This window comes from Dipodomys merriami, unplaced genomic scaffold (genome assembly GCF_024711535.1).
Source record: "Dipodomys merriami isolate MVZ:Mamm:240054 unplaced genomic scaffold, mDipMer1.0.p SCAF_1, whole genome shotgun sequence".
NCBI classification, from domain to species: Eukaryota; Metazoa; Chordata; class Mammalia; order Rodentia; family Heteromyidae; genus Dipodomys; species Dipodomys merriami.
The window spans coordinates 131,329,700-131,347,760 of NW_027202270.1; the positions used below are offsets into that span (position 1 = coordinate 131,329,700).

The 18,061-nt window shown below is 46.1% G+C and overlaps 1 protein-coding gene across 3 annotated transcripts in view; it reads right to left on the reverse strand.

Moving 5' to 3' along the window:
- Positions 1-15,752, reverse strand: part of Smoc1 (SPARC related modular calcium binding 1) — a 167,783-nt gene extending 152,031 nt beyond the window's left edge. For 2 of the 3 annotated variants that reach the window (XM_070031215.1, XM_070031207.1), the window contains exon 1: positions 14,874-15,752. In XM_070031215.1, the coding sequence (XP_069887316.1) occupies positions 14,874-14,972 (99 nt within the window). In that variant the 5' untranslated portion in view covers positions 14,973-15,752. The remainder of the gene's footprint in view (positions 1-14,873) is intronic. The other variant, XM_070031224.1, reaches the window with a different exon arrangement.
- Positions 15,753-18,061: the final 2,309 nt, after the last annotated feature.

An 18,061-nucleotide genomic window follows, 5' to 3' on the forward strand; every position in this document is an offset into this window, starting at 1 on the left:
CATAGCATTCTCCTGGCCAGAAGGACAGATTAGATAAACAGGCATTTGAGTTAAATTGGATCATAAGCAAGAGCTAAGTGTTCTAAGACCATCCAGAAATGAAGGCTCTCCCTTTCTGAGAGAGCTACTGGCAATTATGGTGTTGAGATATGAAGCATCTAACCACTGCAGCCATTTGGCACCACGAGGAAATCTGGAGTTAGAACAAAAACAGACAGCACAAAAGACAAAAGAGAGAGGCCCCTGAATCAAACTAATCCTTAAAGCCATTGAGTTCGTTTGCTAGGACAGCCATAGAAAAGACCACAAACAACTGAAATCCATTTCTCTCATAGCTCTGGAGGTTGTAAGTCCACACTATTAAGGTGCTAGGAGGTTGGTCTCCTCTGAGCCTCTCTCGTTGGCTTGCAGATGGCCGTCTTCTAGCAGCCTTCCTGCAGGCTCTCATGCTCCTCATGTCTCTCCATGTATCCTGATCTCTTCTTATAAGGACTTCAATCAGATTGGAGTAGGACCCACTAAAATAGTCTCATTTAACCTTGATTACCTTTTTAAAGGCTCTATCTCATTATTACTGGCGAAGTTTTTCTGTCAGTTTTTAAGTATTCTTTTTTCATTATGTCAACCTGAGGCTTGAACTCAGGTCCCAGGCACTGTCTCTGTGCTTCTTTTGCTCAAGGTTAGCACTCTCTACCACTTGAGCTACAACTCCACTTCCAGCTTCCTTAGTAGTTCATTGGAGATCAGAATCTCATAGACTTTTCTGCCCAGGCTGGCTTTGGACCACAATCCTCAAATGTCAGCCTCCTAAGTAGCTAGGATTACAGGCATGAGCCACTGGCACCCAGCTTAAAACCTATTTTTACTTAAATTTAACTGCTTTATAAACATAAAGGCTGTTCATAGTAACAAGGTAACATATGGTGTTTATTTATATGCATACCTACAAACATATATATATGTATATATATATGCCATAATATTAAACTATACAAATTTAAAATGAAAAACATACAAGTTCTAGCTCCATAGTCACATTCCAGTTTCTGGGGGCATTAGGCTTCAACATACATATGAATTTGCAGAAGACAATTCAGCCTAGCACACCTGCCTTACGTGAGTCCCTGCTGTTACTTCAACCAAATGAGTCCTCTTCCTCATGTAAATCAGCTCAAAAGTATGTTATCTGTTTCTTGTACTATAAGCTCCCAACTAACAGAAACACACCAAAGACCCCACAAACCTACCTACTTACACCTTAAAGGCCTCCCAATTAGCACCAGAAAGTACAGTATACTTTCCATGTCCTTACCACTTAAACAGAAACCTCTGCCCCAGCCAAGAACTCAAGGTAGCATCTACCTATCATAGCTCTGTATTCCCACACAGCCTTTCCCAGAGATACCTGCGAGAGGAATGTTGGCACCAGAGCTCTCTTCTGTACCCTTCCTGGGCAAGAGAGACAAGGAAGATGGTAGCAATGTCACAGAAAGCTTAGATGTCCTATTATAGTCATTGTTTAAAAAAAGGTCAATGAATTAACAGTACCCTGTACCCTGTACTACTTAAAGAAGATCTCAAGTCAACATGGGTCATATAGTGAGACCCTGTTTAAAAAATAATAATAAAAGCAAGTGAGGGGGGGAGAAAGAAAGAAAGAAAGAAAGAAGGGAGGGAGGGAGGGAAAGAAGAAAGAAAGAAAGAAAGAAAGAAAGAAAGAAAGAAAGAAAGAAAGAAAGAAAGAAAGAAAGAGAGAGAGAGAGAAAGAGAGAGGGAGGGGAGAGAGAGAAAGAAAGAAAGAAAGAAAGAAAGAAAGAAAGAAAGAAAGAAAGAAAGAAAGAAAGAAAGGAAGAAGGAAGGAAAGAAAGAAGGAAGGAAAGAAAGAAGGAAGAAAGGAAGAAAAATTAACAATGATCACTATGGGTGTTGGCAACACATATGTCACATGCCTCCTAGTGGAAATACATATTAATCCACCAAAAGGATGTATCAGACCTATCTGTGTGTGTGTCTGTGTGTGTGTGTGTGTGTGTGTGTGTGTGTGTGTGTGTGTGTGTGTGTGTGTGTGTGTGTGTGTGTGTGTGTGTGTGTGTTGATCCTGGGGCTTGAACTCAGGACCTCATTCTCTCAGTTAACTTTTTTACTCAAGGCTATCTACCACTTAAGCCATATTTCTACTTCCACCGTTTTGCTAGTTCCTTGGAGGTAAGAGTCTCTTGGATTTGCCTGCCTGGCCTGGCTTCAACCCATGATCCTCAGATCTCACCCTCCTAAGTAGCTAGGATTACAGGTGTAGCTAGGATTACAGGTGTGAGCCCCTAGAACCCAGCCTAAAATCCCAAATTTGAAGTAGTGTTTCAACTGAAAGCCTATGGCTTTTGATCACTGAAAAACTTCCTTAAGTAAAACAAGTCAGGACTCATCTGTCCAAGAAAATATTTATAGATGGTAAGATAAAATTCCAATTTGCTTCCACATAATCTGAGGACTAAAAAGTCTGGTAGAAAAAATGAGACTGTGAGTGGTCATTGTTGAAGCTGGGTAAGGTCCCACAGGAATTTGTTAAACTATCTTATATATCTTTGGAGGTATCATGCCTTAAAATAAAAAAAGCTTTTCACAGGGCACCAGCGGCACACACCTATAATCCTAACTACTTGGAAAATGAAATCTGAGAATCACAGTTCAAAATCAGCCTGGGTAGAAAAGTCCATGAGACTTTTATCTCCAACTAGCCACCAAAAAGCCAGAAATGGAGCTGTGGCTCAAGTGGTCAAGCACTAACCTTGAACAACAACAAAAAAAAAAGCTAAGGGACAATGCACACAGGCCCTGGGTTCAAGCCCCAGGACCAGCATTTCAGCTCTTCAGCTCAAGGCTGGAACTCTACCACTTGAGCTACAATGACACTTCTGGCTTTTTTTGCTTATGTGGTGCTGAGGAATTGAACCCAGGGCCTCATGCATGTGAGGCAAGCACTCTACCACTGAGCCACCTTCCCAGACCCCCCCCCAAAAAAGATTTTCTTAATGAGTGGAAATGATTTACAGATGAAGACAGTCTAATTCTTTGCCAAAATCCTAATGTCATTTCCAGAATAAGGCTGGTCACCAAGTAATGCTTTTTATATAAATTTCACAGAATACTTCCAGCTGGCACACCAGTGTTACCAGAAACTTCTAAAACACAGGGATGTTCCATAGTGTTGTTAAGAAGTCTACACACAGAAAATGCTGTACAAATTCATAGCAAACAACAACCATTGATCTGTGTGTAAAGCAGTTGTTGCTATTTATACAGAAACTTATTCACCCTAGTTTCTATAATCTTAATAAGGAAAGACCTTTCTCAGCCTGACATGAAAGAATCACATGATATATTAGCTACATAAAGATGTAAAACTTTAGTACTTCAAATCCTCACCTTTTAATATCATATACTAAGAAAGGAAATAGCCAGACATGACAGAAAAACCAATTAATAGTCCTAATTTTTATTTTTATTTTTATTTTTTTTTTTTTGGGTCCGGTCGTGGGGCCTGAACTCTGGGCCTGGGCACTGTCCCTCAGCTCTTCAGCTCAAGGCTAGTGCTCTACCACTTGAGCCACAGCGCCACTTCCGGCTTTTTTCTTTTTGCTTATGTGGTGCTGAGGAATCGAACCCAGGGCCTTGAGCATGCAAGGCAAGCGCTCTACCACTGAGCCACCTTCCCAGCCCCATAGTCCTAATTTTTAAATTAGCAAAAACAATAATAAACAAACATACACCTAGGCAGATAATTCACAAGTGAAAAGGAATTAATGTAGGATTGTCAGGTCCACAGAGGATATTCAATTAAATTTGAATTTCAGATAAGTGATAAATTGCTGTTTGAGGTTTTGATTTTAACATAATTTCTTTTGTCTTTTCATTTTTTTATTGTGAGAATACCATATAGAGGGGTTACAATTACATGGGCAAGATAATGAGTACATTTTTTATCAAGCATTGTTGCCTCCTCCTTTGTTTCCCCTTCCCATCCCTTCCCATCCTCCCCCCCCCCCCCCCCCCCGCCAGCCAAAGTTGTTGTCTTTTCTTTTTTGGTGCTGGGGATATTGCATCCCAGGACATTGCATCCCAGACCTAAGCCATTTTTTAATTGGGGTCACACTTACTTATATGAACATTTGTATCTGCAATTCAGATTTAACTTGGGTTTTTATTTGACAACTCTGAAAATTCAAAACTAATAGTAAAAAAAAAAGAGAGAGAGAGAAAATAATGGACCTCATTCATAACCATTCAGGGAGAGCAAGCACATAGAAGAGTAGAAGTCTGGGACTCGCAGGGAGGGACACTAACACTGTAAAACACCCAGGGGACAAGGGACAGACAAGAGACAGCAGCCTGCAGCAGGGTCAGAGCTCAGGGGAGGAAATGTGGCCTCAGGGTCGCAGGAAAGCTAGGAGGAAGTGGCTAGCAGATGCAGTGGGATGGGAGAAGAGAAGGGCTCCAAGGTGGGTTGAAGATCACTGGCCTTCCAAAGAGAGCAGACACAGGTTGAACAGGACTTAGCAGAGAAGCCTCACAAAAACACCACTTCTATTTGTTCTTAAAAACCACATTAGGCTGGGGCTAGTGGCTCACACCTGTAATCCTATCTGAGATCTGAGGTTCACAGTTCAAAGCCAAGCAGGCAGTAAAGTCCACGAGACTCTTATCTCTAATTATCTACCAAAAAGCCTGAAGCAGAGCTATGGTTCAAGTAGTTGAATGTTAGCCTTGAGCAATAAGGCTCGGGGGCAGCACCTAGGCCCTGAGTTCCTCCAACTGGCATCAAAAAAAGAAAAGAAAAAAAGATCCCTTGTTGGAATATATTTAATGTGCTTTAATCCTTTACTCAAACTTCCTTATGTTTTATTCAACACATGTAAAAATATTTAAATTTTAAAAATCCTTACTAATCACCCAATTTAGAAATAAAAAACATTATCAGTGCACTGCAAGTCTTTTATACATCCCTCCATATTCTTCTCCTCCTTCATCCTTTTATCCTATATATTTTCATATCTGTTTGTACCCCTAAGCAATGGATAGTCTTTGCATACTTTCAACCCTTATGTAAATAGTAGTATGGTATATGTATTCTTCCAAAATTTGCCTTTTTTCACTCACTTTTTTTTCACTCACTTTTTCAGTTATGAAATTGAGGCACACTAAGGATAGCTTTAGGTAATTGTTTTCAGTGCTATATAGTAGTCTATTATTTGGATGTACTGAACTGCAATGTATTGTCCTATTCTCCTGTGACAGACATTTAACTCGTTTCCAATATTTTCTAGCACCCAAGAATGCTGTTATGAACGTCCCTGTACATGTGTCTTCGTAGGCATTTAGGTACATTTCTCTAGGGTATGTAACAGAGCAGAATTACAAGGTCAAGAAGTACATACAGCTTCAAGCATAATTCTACAAAGTGATTGTACTAATTTATATTCCCACCAGCAGCAATAAATAAATTTTTACAGGTATGTCCTGCTGAGGTTAATTGAAAACTCTCCTTTCAAGCAGACTGAGTTCAAAGCCAGCTGAAAAGAAGTGGGAGGCCTAGCACTAATAGTTACTAGCCCTAAAAGCCAGTCCAACGTGAATACAACCAGTTGGATCTGACGAAGACTAGGTTTACAGGTTAAGAATTGCTCTGGATTGGGACATGTCTGGTGTTGTTTGATGAATCTCAATATTTTCCTCTAGGATTAAAAGACAGTCATTATAAACTGAATTAGTTTAAGAATTGCTAAAAATATATCTCACAGAAATTAGGCATACCCATGATAACCACCACTAAAGCATGGCCTGTAATCCACCTGCTTTCTATATGACACCAACTTCTTTTGCAAAAGGGCGCTGGTATATTCTGGTTTGCATTTTACTTCTCTTTACTGTCCAATATATATTTATGAGGAGAGAAAACATCTGCATTTATTGAAAATTCCATTATTCAATAAACATTTACTAAGCACCTGCTCTTGGGTAAAGATGGAGTCTATAAAGAAAATAAGCCAATTCTCCATAAGAGCCTTACACTCTAAAAGAGGCAAAATACAAGTCATAAGAATGCTCCAATTTTCCATGTGCTTTCCATGTGCATGATACTTTATAGTACAGGTACTGTACTAGACCTTTAATAAATATGGAAGGAAGCAAAACTTAGGCCTGTAATACTAAGGAGGCTGAGATCTGAGGATTAAAGTTCAAAGCCACTCTGGGCAGGGAAGTCCATGAGACTCTTATCTCCAATTAACCACCAAAAAGCCAAAAGTAGAGGTGTGGCTCAAGTGGTAGAGTGCTATCATTGAGCAAATATCTTCAGTACCAGCACAATATATAAAAATAAATAGTAAATGTGGAAAGCAGAGTCTTGGTCCCCAAAAGTATGCATTTCCTAGCCCTAATAACGTCATGTTACATGACCAGGAATTAGGTTGCTAACTGAATTAAATCTACTAATCAAGCAACCTTAAAATAAGATTGATCTCCATTACCCAAATAAACCTCTTATAATCAAAAGGGTTCTTAATTCAGTAATAGGAGGAAGACAGACAGACAGACAGGCAGACAGACAGATGACCTGACCAGCCATTACTGGCTCTGAAGGTGGCGCCATGAGGTTCATTGGTTTATTCAGTGAGGCAAAGAATACAGGCAGGTTCTAGAAACTGAAAAAGGAAAGAAAATAGATTCTCCACTAAAGTCTCCCATGAGAAATTTAGACATGCTGGTTTTCTAGCTCATTGAGACCCTCATTGGATTTCTGATCTGTAGAACTTGGTGTCATTTAAACTATTAAATAGGGATAAGTTGTTACTACAGCTAAAGAAAGAGACTGCATTGAACATTAGCCACCACACCCCTCCTTAATCTAGATGCTGAGTCCTCCACTGAACAAACCAGAGATTTGAAAGGCCAAGAGGTTTAATGACTAGGCCAGGCTCAGAGGAGCAGATTCTGATGGTAAGCTGATTCTGCTGCATCCACACCTGTGCTGACGCTGCCCTGGTGGGCTGGCCCCCAGAGCAGGTAGGAACATATACACCGTCACAAGAGGAGGCAAAGCACAAGAAGTTGAAAGGATTTAACACCATGGGGGAGAGGGGAGGGGAACAGATCGAAGAGGATTAGAGACAGCATAGGATCTTCCAAACCATTGGCAGGATTTTGAGGGACAGAAAGGGAAGAGGAGGAGAGAACAGGACATGGTTCCATGCAGCTGGAGTCTGGGACATCATAGGAGGTAAGGCTGGAGCTGGGCGCATTGGGCAGAGATCAACGCTATCTATATAGTGCCCACTAGCCTCAGTTCTACTAGCCACATTTCTTGTAATAGCCACATAGGGCTAATATATAGGACAGTGCAGGCCCAGTTTTCTGCCCTTTCAGAAATCTCTATTAGATAGCCTATACCATTGTTTTTAAGTAAGGCAACGACACTGAATACCAGGAGTGATTTACATTTTTTTACAACACTTTCCACCTCACTCACTTATTACCTATTTTGTGTCCCCTCCTCCAGGGGCTTTGCAGAGTTTTCAAAAATACATAGATCCAAAGACATTCACAAACTCCCAGAGTTGTCCTAGAAATATTTGTCTAGTCCTAAAACTAAGGCATTCTAGGAAGAAGAAGAGGAGGAGGAGGAGGAGGAAGAAGAGGAGGAGGAGGAGGAAGAGGAGGAGGAGGAGGAGGAAGAAACCTGTTTCTTCAAGGAGCGTGGGCAAAGCTGCTGGCATAAGCAGTGTATTTGCCTGGCTTCAATACACCTGACACATTACCTCATGGGACCTCACTCTGTCCTGGTCTTCCCAATGTGGGGACAGGCTTCACTGAGACCAGAGCTGTGTAGAGGCTGCCCCTCTCTGCCTCTCTTCCCCACTGAAACAATGTCTGGAAACTCACAGAGCTCCATGGTGGCCAAAGGGAAGGTTAATGTGTGATTGAGCAATTTAGTCCAGAATGATGTCAGATGCAAAGGAAAACTCGATTCATTGCTACAATTACCTGTGTTGCTTTGGGTCCTTATGGAAATAGCTCCAAGTGATCATAGAGACCCACTTCTCTTATCCCCTCAGTGACTCTAGTCTGTGCAGAGCACATAGCATGCACAATGCTAACCCTGTCTGGCAGGCCTTGCCAGCAGCTCCAATCAATTTCTCATCAGCAACTCAACCCTTGTCCTCTCCCAAACAGCTCAGCAGTGACAAACACAGAAGGAGGGGCCGTCCATGTTGACATGTCCCACCACTGGCAGCATTGCCAGCACTTGGCTGCCTGAACAATAAATCTCTATGTGGTTTGGAGAGAAAGGCTGTTCTGTACCTGCTATGCAGAGCCATGCATGCCACCTCCTCCTTCTCCCCCACCCCTCCAGCCCCTGCAAAGAAGGGAGAAGGCAGTTAGGTGTCAAACTAGAAACAGGCCTCATGCCTCCACCCTCTACTTCTGGCAAATAGGACTTCTGAAGCCCACCAGCTAGTGAGCCATTCTGTTGGGTAGGGCTTGGGGTTCAGATACACCAGATTGATTCTCTGAGCAAAGGACAGGAAAGATTGCCCACTGCCTGTTAGCTTCAGCCACCTGATGTTAGTACCTATGCCAAGACCTGGGCCTGCAAAAGACAATAACCAGCCAGATACCAGTGGCTCACATCTGTAATTACAGCTACTCAGGAGGCTGAGATCTGGGATCATGGTTTAAAGCCACCTTGGCAGGAAAGTCCGTGAGACTCTACTGCCAATTAACCAGGAAAGAGCCGTAAGTGGAACTGTGGCCCAAATATTAGAGTGTCAGATTTGAATGAAAAAGCTAAGGGATAGCCTCCAGGCCCTGAGTTCAAGCTCCAGTATCCACACACACACACACACACACACACACACACACACACACACACACACACACACACACACACACACACACACACACACACACACACACACACACACACACACACACACACACACAAATGGAAACAATGACCATTCTCCAGTGGAGTATCTTGGCTAGGACCCCATGCTCATCTGGAAGAGAGAAGCAGGAGGTAAGAAAGGCTTCCCTGACCCAACAAATTTTTGTTCATTAGGCCTGAGGTGCAAAGAACTAAATTATTTGTAATCCTTGGTTCATGACATACTTAATATTGATTTATACAGTGTTGACTTTTTTCTCATCAGCCATGAGAACTTTAATAATGGGCAAATATCTTCAAAGCCATCCTTCTTACCACAAAGGGAAAACTACTGACTTTAACTCATACTCACCCTATAGGTTCTCCACTAATCTACCATTCTGCCTTGCCTGACTTCACCTTGATCATGTCCACCATTACTTTGATTTTTCTTTTCAAAGCATCTTATTGTAGCTGTATGTAATATTTCATTTTATTTTAGTTATCTATAAGTTTATAAAAGATGTCATCCCTTAGCATACTTTTTACTTAACATTATATTGCCAATGTTCAATATTTTTCTATGTCTCAGTTGTTTTGGCTGTGTATAATTTTCCATTATGTGAATCTATCACAATTCATTAATCTGCTCTCCCTCTGAAGGGCAATTGGGCTCCTTCTAGGCTTATGAACAGAGTTGCATGTCTCCTACTAGACGTAGTTTCTCTTATTCATGGTAATTGCTGGGTCATAAGAAATTCAACCTCAAGGCTGGATGCTAGTAGCTTCAACCTGTAATCCTAGCTACTCAGATGACAGAAGCCAGTCCAGACAGAAATGTCCTCAAGACTTTATCTCCAATTAACTATCGACAAAGAGCCAGACTGAAGGTCAATGCCAGGAGGTAAAGCAACAACCATGTGGAAGGAAAGCCAAGAAAAAATATAAGGCCCCGAGTTCAAGCTCTGGTCCAGCACAAAAAGGAAAAAAGAACTTCAACTTCAGGACATGATGAAATGATACTGATGTCTCTGCCATTGTGATTGCATTTCCTAGAGATTCTATGGAAATTGTTTCCTCTTCCCAGCCTCCTCAATTCTGTTATTTTAAGTTTCACATATCAGCTCTACCAAAATATTTGAATTAGGTTCTTGGCTTACCATCTGAGTAGCAACTGAGATAAAATGCCCTCTGTATATGAAAAGAAAGTTCCTCTTGAGCACACATATTGTAGGAACAGCATGTAGGCAAAACAAAGACACACTCTGGTCCAGATTCTGGGGTGGGCTGATGCAATAGAAATAGTCTAGAAGCTGCTTCACGCTTGGTAAATACATGGTACAAAAAGGGAAAATGGTATGGCTAAAGCCAGCTTTCTAGTCCACAATGGAATTGCTCAATGCCTCCTCTTCAAGCTTTTCATAAGTGCCACAAACTCCCGTGTGTGGTGTGTGGTATGTGGTGTGGTGTGGTGTGTGTGTGTGTGTGTGTGTGTGTGTGTGTGTGTGTGTGTGTGTGTGTGTGTGTGTGTGTGTGTGTGTGTGTGTGTGTGTGTGTGTGTGTGTGTGTGTGTGTGTGTGTGTGTGTGTGTTGGTACCAAAGGTTGAACTCAGGCTTCACATTTTTTATTGACTTTTTTGCTCATGACTGGAGCTCTATCACTTGAGCCACACCTCCAGTCCAACATCATTGCTGATTAATAGAAGATTGTATCTCTTGGACTTTTCTATTAAGGCTGGCTTCAAACCTTGATCCTCAGATCTCAGTCTCCTGAGTAACTACGATTAAAGGCATGAGCCACTAATGCCTTTAAAGAGAACAAAAACTTAAAATAGAAATCTCCATTTTTAAGAAACAAAAACCATATTTAAGAAAGAGTAGGTGCTCCAGGTGACAGTCCAATTCATTTCAATGCATGTGAGCAGAATGCTTTTATAATGTGACAAGCCCACTGATGAGTAAGATCTCTATTCTTTCCGCAAGGAGCTTGTCAATTAGCTGATTTCCAAGACAGAAACATGTATGAGGTACCAAAGAGGGATGAATAGGTGTGGAGAATTTGAAGACAACAGCTCAATATTAAGATGCTCACAGTAGAAGGTCTGGTAGAAGTTAGAACTCAAGAAGACCAAGGGTTCGTTGGACATAGTGGCTCATTCCTGTAATCCCAGCTACTCGGGAGGCAAAGGTAGGAGGATCATGTTCTGAGGCTAGCCCATACAAAAGCAAGAGACATTATCTGAACAACAAGCTAACCCTGATGATGTAATCAGGAAAAAAAAGTTAATTAGAAAGTCAAAGAGAAAGGACCAAATGCAGAAATCATTCAAGGTAATTTGATTCTAACCAAATCAAGAACCACAGAAAAGGTTTTAGAGTCTTATGTTGGAGTGGGGTTTGAAGGCTGGAGAAGAAAGAAGAGTGGACCTGAAACAAAATGAAAAAAGTCAATTTCTGACTCAGACCCCTTGACCTTTCTGCTTTCTCCAATTTCTTAACTGCCTAAATCCACTACCTGCCTCAGTTAGGCTAAAGAATTGAAAAAGTGGAGCCTGAGGATCACTGTCCAACAGGCATTCACTGCATTGCTTTTTACACTCCACAAATACTGGCAAAGTCAATATCTACCAAGTGCCTGGTTCTGTGCTAAGCTCTGGGGATACATGGTTGGACAAGATTATTTCATTACTCACCCCCACTCCCCATCTTCAAGGGCAGACAGAGGGCTAAATATTGACAGGCAGTTGACTTGGCCTGACCATCAGCCAGACTCTATCAGCCTAGTAGAGCCCCTCCCCCACAATTTTCAGTAAATGGTGCAGGATTAAAGAAATGGCTGCCTGTTCAGTAATTATAAGAATCCTGACCAGCATCCTAGGTAGAGGCAAGTGATTGTTGAGAGACCCTCCCCACCCCCGCCAAAATCAGGTGCTTCCTACATAACAGCCTCCCATCTGATACTTGATAGCTGCTGGCTTCCAGAGTCAAACAAATGTCAAGAATTTTATGAAGGAAGGCAGGAAGCAAATAAGGGAGCAAGGATTGGAGTCTACTAGGCCTCCTGGGAGCTCAATTAGTGAAGCAGATAAAGTTAAACCAAAAGGGCATGTTCTCGATTTCCTAGAAAGCCAGCTGGGAAAAGATGCCAATCCTTAAGCCTCTGTCGCTCAGATTAGCAGAAGAGATCTAGGGGTACCCAAAGGGAATTCTGCAACAACCAGATGTTTCTATTCTTCCTATGACTTCACTGCTTGCAACTGAAGCCACAACTTCTTGGACCACCAAAAAAGCCATAGAAGGAAGCTGGAGTCTTTTGAGATAGATGGGAATTTCAACATCATCCTTTATCAAAACAGGCACCAAAAGATGTTCTTATCACTTTCTCTGCGGACCCTCCTGGTGCATCCGGGTTCAGAATTTCCTCATTGAGCCATCTGTGTCTTCAACAAGAACCAACAGTGTCCCTTGTTGAATAAACACTCCCTGTAGCTGTTGAGCGGTGTAGAAAACACACAACCTTGATATCCATGCAGACTGGGAGCCACTATACGGAGGCACATATGCACTGGGAGTGATGCAAGCAATGCTGTGAGCCCAAGTTACTTCCCTATCTGTCCAATGGCACTAAAATGACTTGCTTTCTCGTTTTTTGTTCTTGTAAGCATAAGAGATTGTGTAAAATGCCCAAACACTCATCAACAGTAGTTCTTATGATTGCCTCTAAAAGTGCTTGTGACAGCTGCTTCCCCCTAGTACTCTCTAAATACATGCACACGTGTGCACGTATATGTGTGTGTCGAAGAAAGAGAACAAGAAAAGAACAAGAGGGAGAAAGAGAAGTAGTTGGGATCGTAACAAGCCTATTTAGTGTTTTTGCCTCTGCTCTATTGCATCTAGCAAATTAGTAAACTAAATAAGTTGGAAGCAGCCAGGTAATGTTCACCTGTAACTGTGGCACCTGGGAGGCTAAGGCAGGATCAAAAGGCTGAGATAAACTGGATTACATAATGAGCCTCTTTCTGAGTGTTTCTCTTTCTCCCTCTCTCTTTTTCTCTCTCTGTTCCTCTGTCTCTGTCCACTCTCTGTCTGTCTGTCTGTCTGTCTGTCTGTCTGTCTGTCTCTCTCTCTCTCTCTCTCTCTCTCTCTCTCTCTCTCTCTCTCTCTCTCTCTCTTTCTCTCTCTCTCTCATTCAGAGCGAGAAGAAGAGAAACCTAACAAAACTCTGTTTCCCTTAAAGTCCCCAGCTTTCAGCCTAGGAGTGGCTTTCTTTGGTTTCAAGGGACTGGGAAGCAGAGCCATATGGCTTGAGACATTAGACATGGCCCACAGCAAACGAGCCCCCCACCATTTGTCGGAGGGCCTCTCTCCTTTCGACCCTCCTGTGGGCGGGTATCCAGATTGCAGTCGGGGTGCTCTGGTCTGCATCTCTGTCTTGACTGTTCCTAATTATTGGAGAGAACACCATGACTCGTTTGCCTGACCTCAGAGTTTAAGAGCTTCAAGTCCTAATATCGAACCAAGCAGCTTTATTTAAAAGGCATCCTCAACTGCATCCATAAAAGTCACTCCCAGAGCCCCAACTTGCCCTGGCTTTGGGAATGCCTGCTGTCGAGGATTTATGACACGCCCTGGATCTAATCTGCTGCACTTTAACTGCTGCTGTTGCACATCTGGTCATAAAAGCAAGGGCCGGCCCAACACTGAAGACAAACACTTTTCTTTCCTAAGTGGCTACAAATCTGATCTCTCAGTGATTGCTGGACTGGGATGTAACCAATTCAGTTCATCAGGCCTTGCAAAGCTTTTCCTCCACCCAGGATAGTGATAAAGATGATTCTCATATAGTAAAGGCTTTAGAAAAAAAAAAGGAGAGGAAGAAAGAAACTACAATCTGAACAGGTGGTAATGATGCTAACCATCCAGGAAATGGGGCTGGAGAATATCCAGCAAAGAAAGTTGGTTGAGGAGCTAACTATTTTCATAGAGATTCTAGCTACCTTCAAGAAGACTCTCGATGCTAACTGTTGGGGACAAATAGCTTCTCCCCAATAACCCTTGCCTGCACCTAAACTGAAGTTTGACCAGAGAATGCCTGACTTAAGTTTAGCCAAGCGAACCACTCGGTGATTTAACAGTACATTTTTTTAAGCAGTGAAATTCTTTATTAGACCAATTGGGGGGGTGGGGAAAGCAATAATCTAGACCAGAAATGAACGCAATACAGTGGGTTCCAGGAGATTTTACAATGCCCTGGACAGCCTGTCCTGTGCACAGAATTGGCACGTTTGAGGTCGTTCAGAAACTCCAATCAGACCAAGGTTCAACAAGTAGTCACTCAACTTTCCCCACAACCAACCCAGGGGAAGAAGACGACCCCGCGCAGCTCTTCCCCGCCGCTCCACCGCCACCCCTCCGCCGGGAGCCACGCTAGCGGGAGGGAGCATTAAAATTATCTGCTATGAGTTTTATGAGCAGCGATCGCTTTTTATTTTTTTTTTCAACAACAACAACACAAGGTCCTTGTGTGTCTCGCGGGTAACCTAAAACTCTCCAGGCAGGCCTCCCCCTCCCCCTCCCCATCACCCCCTCTCCCGCCGCCTGCCAAGAACGCCAGCTCACGGGGGCCGGGTGCAGAGAGACCGCAGGGGCGCCCTGCTTGAGCCCGGGGCAAGGTTCCCCCGGGCACCGGAGGCGCCTTGGAGGGGGATTCGGGAGCAAAATGCCCTCGGAGAAGGGGTGTGGGAAGAACGCTCACCGGTGACAGTTTTGGGGGGTGCAAGAGAGGGAAGGCACTGGAATTTTAGCACCTTCTCCAAGAACCCCTCCGGACACTGGATCGTGTGGGGAGGGGGGCAAGGTCTGACACCTCCCTCTGCCCTCCTCCCTCCCCACCCGGGAGCAGCAACCTCGCCCCCCTCCGCGCAGGTGGGCGCGCGGCTGGGGACGCACTTACCCTGGGACCCGTCGTGCGATGGCCACCCGCGGGGGACAGCTGCACCAACGCGAGCAGCAAGTGGGGCGTGAGCAACGGGACGCAGCGCGCGGGCAGCATGGTGCCAGCCGGGCCGGGCCGGGTCGGGCTGGGCGGCGGGGCGGCGGGGCGGCGGGGCGGGGGGCGCAGGCGGGGTGGGGCGGGGCGCACGCGGGCCTCTGCCTTCCTTCACTCGGGGACCCCACGCGACGGCGAGGAGTGGGCAGCGAGTTGTGGCTGGTAGAGGCTTTGCGTCCGGAGGACACGGTCATCCACCGCGGAGGCCGAAGCCGGAACCGGAGCGCGGGCGAGTGCTGGAGCGCGGCGCCCGCGTGCAGCGCTCGGCCCGGCCGCGGCGGCAGCAGGTTGGATGCGGGAGCCTGGGCCATGGGAATTCCCGTTATAAAGCCCCGGGAAGGGTGGGGCGGGGCTCGGAAGGCCTGATTGACGGGCCGAGAGGCCCATCGCAGCCGCGCCTCTGGCAGGTGAGAGCCAATGGGAGAAGCGCAAGAGGGGCGTCTGGCGCTCCGCGCCCCCGCCGGGGAGCGACGCTCGCCCGCCCGGCTCCGAGCGGGCTCCCGGAGGCACTCGGGTAAAAAGTAACTTGCTCTTGGCTCCCGGGCCCCCGCGGAAGCCGCCGGCAGCCCCGACGGCCTCACGCACGGCAGAATGGCCACCTGGCCGACAGCATGCCGGGTTCGTGCTGTGGTGGTCCTTGTTGTTGATTTGAAACTCAAGTGCAGGAGTTGTCACAGCCGCCCGGGGAAGGAAAATCCTCCAGAAAGCCCCTTTTTCGGATGACAGCGGCGAGGCGCAGCCGCGAGTCCTCAGGTGGCTGCCAGGGCGCTGGAGGGACGAGTGTTCCCCAGGGAGCTCCCTGGGGGTGACACCGAGCCCCACAGCGGCCGCCCACCCAGCGGCCACCGGGGCTGCACGCGGGACCGAGCGGCCCCCGGCACCCCGACCCCCGCTCGGAGCTGGAGACCGCGGGGCAGCAGCCTCCGGGCGGCCCTGGGGAGACGGGGAGGGGGCGGAAGGGGGGCGGGGAGGGGGGAGGGGCCCAGAAAGAAAGACAGGCTTGGGTGAGGACGGGCCCTCTGTGGGTGCAGAGACACCGCCCCCCCCCCGTGAACCGTCCAAGGAGAGGAGGGGGAGAGAAGGGGGAAGAGGGAGGAGAGGGAGAGAGAGATGGAGGGGGAGAGAGACAGAAGAGTGGAGAGGAGAGAGCAAAAGAGGAAGGGAGAAGAGAGGAAGAGAGGGGACTGGGAGACAGAAGAGAGGATAGGGAGAGAGGGGGGGAGAAGAGAGAAGACAAGAGAGAGGAGAGAAAGAGAGAGGGAGGGAGAGGGAGGGGAAGAGAGAGAAGAGATGAGAGGAGAGAGAAAGAGAGGAAGGGGAAAAGAGAGGAAGAGAGGGGACCGGGAGAAAAAAGAGAGGATGGAGAGGGGGGGGGAGAAAAGAGAGAAGACAGAGAGAGGAGAGGGGAGGAGAGGGGAGGAGAGGGGAGGAAGGGGGGGATAGATCTCCACGGGGCCCAACCACTCAGCCTCCGGGGCCGGCCGCGCAGGGAGGGGGGCGGCCTGCGCAGGGTGGTCCCGGGCAGGCCTGGGAACGGTCGCAGCTGCCGCACGCAGCCTCCCCCAGCGCGAGGTGGTCCAGTGCCGTCGCCCGCAGAGGTCCGTGATGGCCGGCCCGTGTGGGACACAGCCCTCGCTTTACTCCCATGTTCTTCACCGGGAGGGGCTCTTTCCTCCGACCAGATTGTAAACCCGAAGTTTAGCTCCTCGTCTGTCCTCGGAGCTCCTGACAAAGAGGAGCTCCGCTCTCGAGGGGTGTTTCCTCCCGATTATACGAACAGCGCCCCCCCACACACACACACCGGCTATGCCGGCCACACGGTGCAGTCACTTTTGCCAGGGGCTTTGCCTTGCCCCCACTCCTCAGAACCCTCCCCCAACACAAAAGAGGCCCAGACTGGGCCTGGGTGCTGGAACAAGAGCAAAGTCCTTTTGGATCGCCAATCAAAACTGAAGAACACCTGTCATAGAACTAGTCATCCCCTACTGTGGACCAAGGCCCTGATCCCGCGGACTCTGCAGCCACTCCGCAGCCTACTAAATCGTGGGTCTGCCACCTAGTGGTATCACCTGAAACAAGATTTCCCTTGTCCGGGGTCCAGTTTTCTCCCTCTGTAAAATGGGAGAAAAGATAGCATGCGTGCCATAAATTGTTGCCAGGATTAAAACAGATAAGAGTAGGTAAAACCCAACCCTTAGAGGGGTTAAGTTATAAATACCATCCTCCAGGGTGAACAAATACAACAGTGGTACTCACTAGACACTATATTGAAAATGAACTATACAACTTGTGGGTGAGGACAGGAGGGATACACTAAGAGTGAGTGAAGAAAGGGTGAAATTGTCCAAAAAGAAATGTACTGTACTCATTACCTGACTTATGTAATTATAACCCACTGTACATCACCTATACAACAATTCAAACAAGTAACACAAGGGGCTGGGAAGGTGGCTCAGTGTAGAGCGCTTGCCTTGCATGCAAGAGGCCCTGGGTTCGATTCCTCAGCACCACATAAGCAAAAAGAAAAAAGCCGGAAGTGGCGCTGTGGCTCAAGTGGTAGAGCGCTAGCCTTGAGCTGAAGAGCTGAGGGACAGCGCCCAGGCCCAGAGTTCAGGCCCCATGACCGGACCCCCCCCCCAAAAAAAAAAGTGACACAAATAAATACCACCCTTTGCATTTGAAGAGGAAAGTACAATGCCCAGATTCATTTCCCCTCAGAACCATCTTGCAAAATATTTCCTATGTCCCTGATCACAGGCAGGCAAATAGGCAATCTTTGAGGCTGCAACTTACCTGGCCTTCACTTGGTTATTAGCTGACAGGGCCCAGATTGAGGTCAGTTTTTCGGAGTCTGCATCTACTTCTGCCATAAGAGAGCTGCTACCTCCAGTCCCTGCCTGAGTGTTCAGTGGCAATTTCTCCAGCAGCCTACACGGGTGAGACTTGTGTGCAAGTTTAGCTAAGCTTCCAGGGAAGAAGATAAAAACATGTCTTCCTGGAAACAGTCCTTGTGATCTGGCATCCTGGAAATTGTTGCAGCTGAATATGTGGCATTTGTCCAGTTGTGTGCCACCAACAGCCCTTAGAGCGGC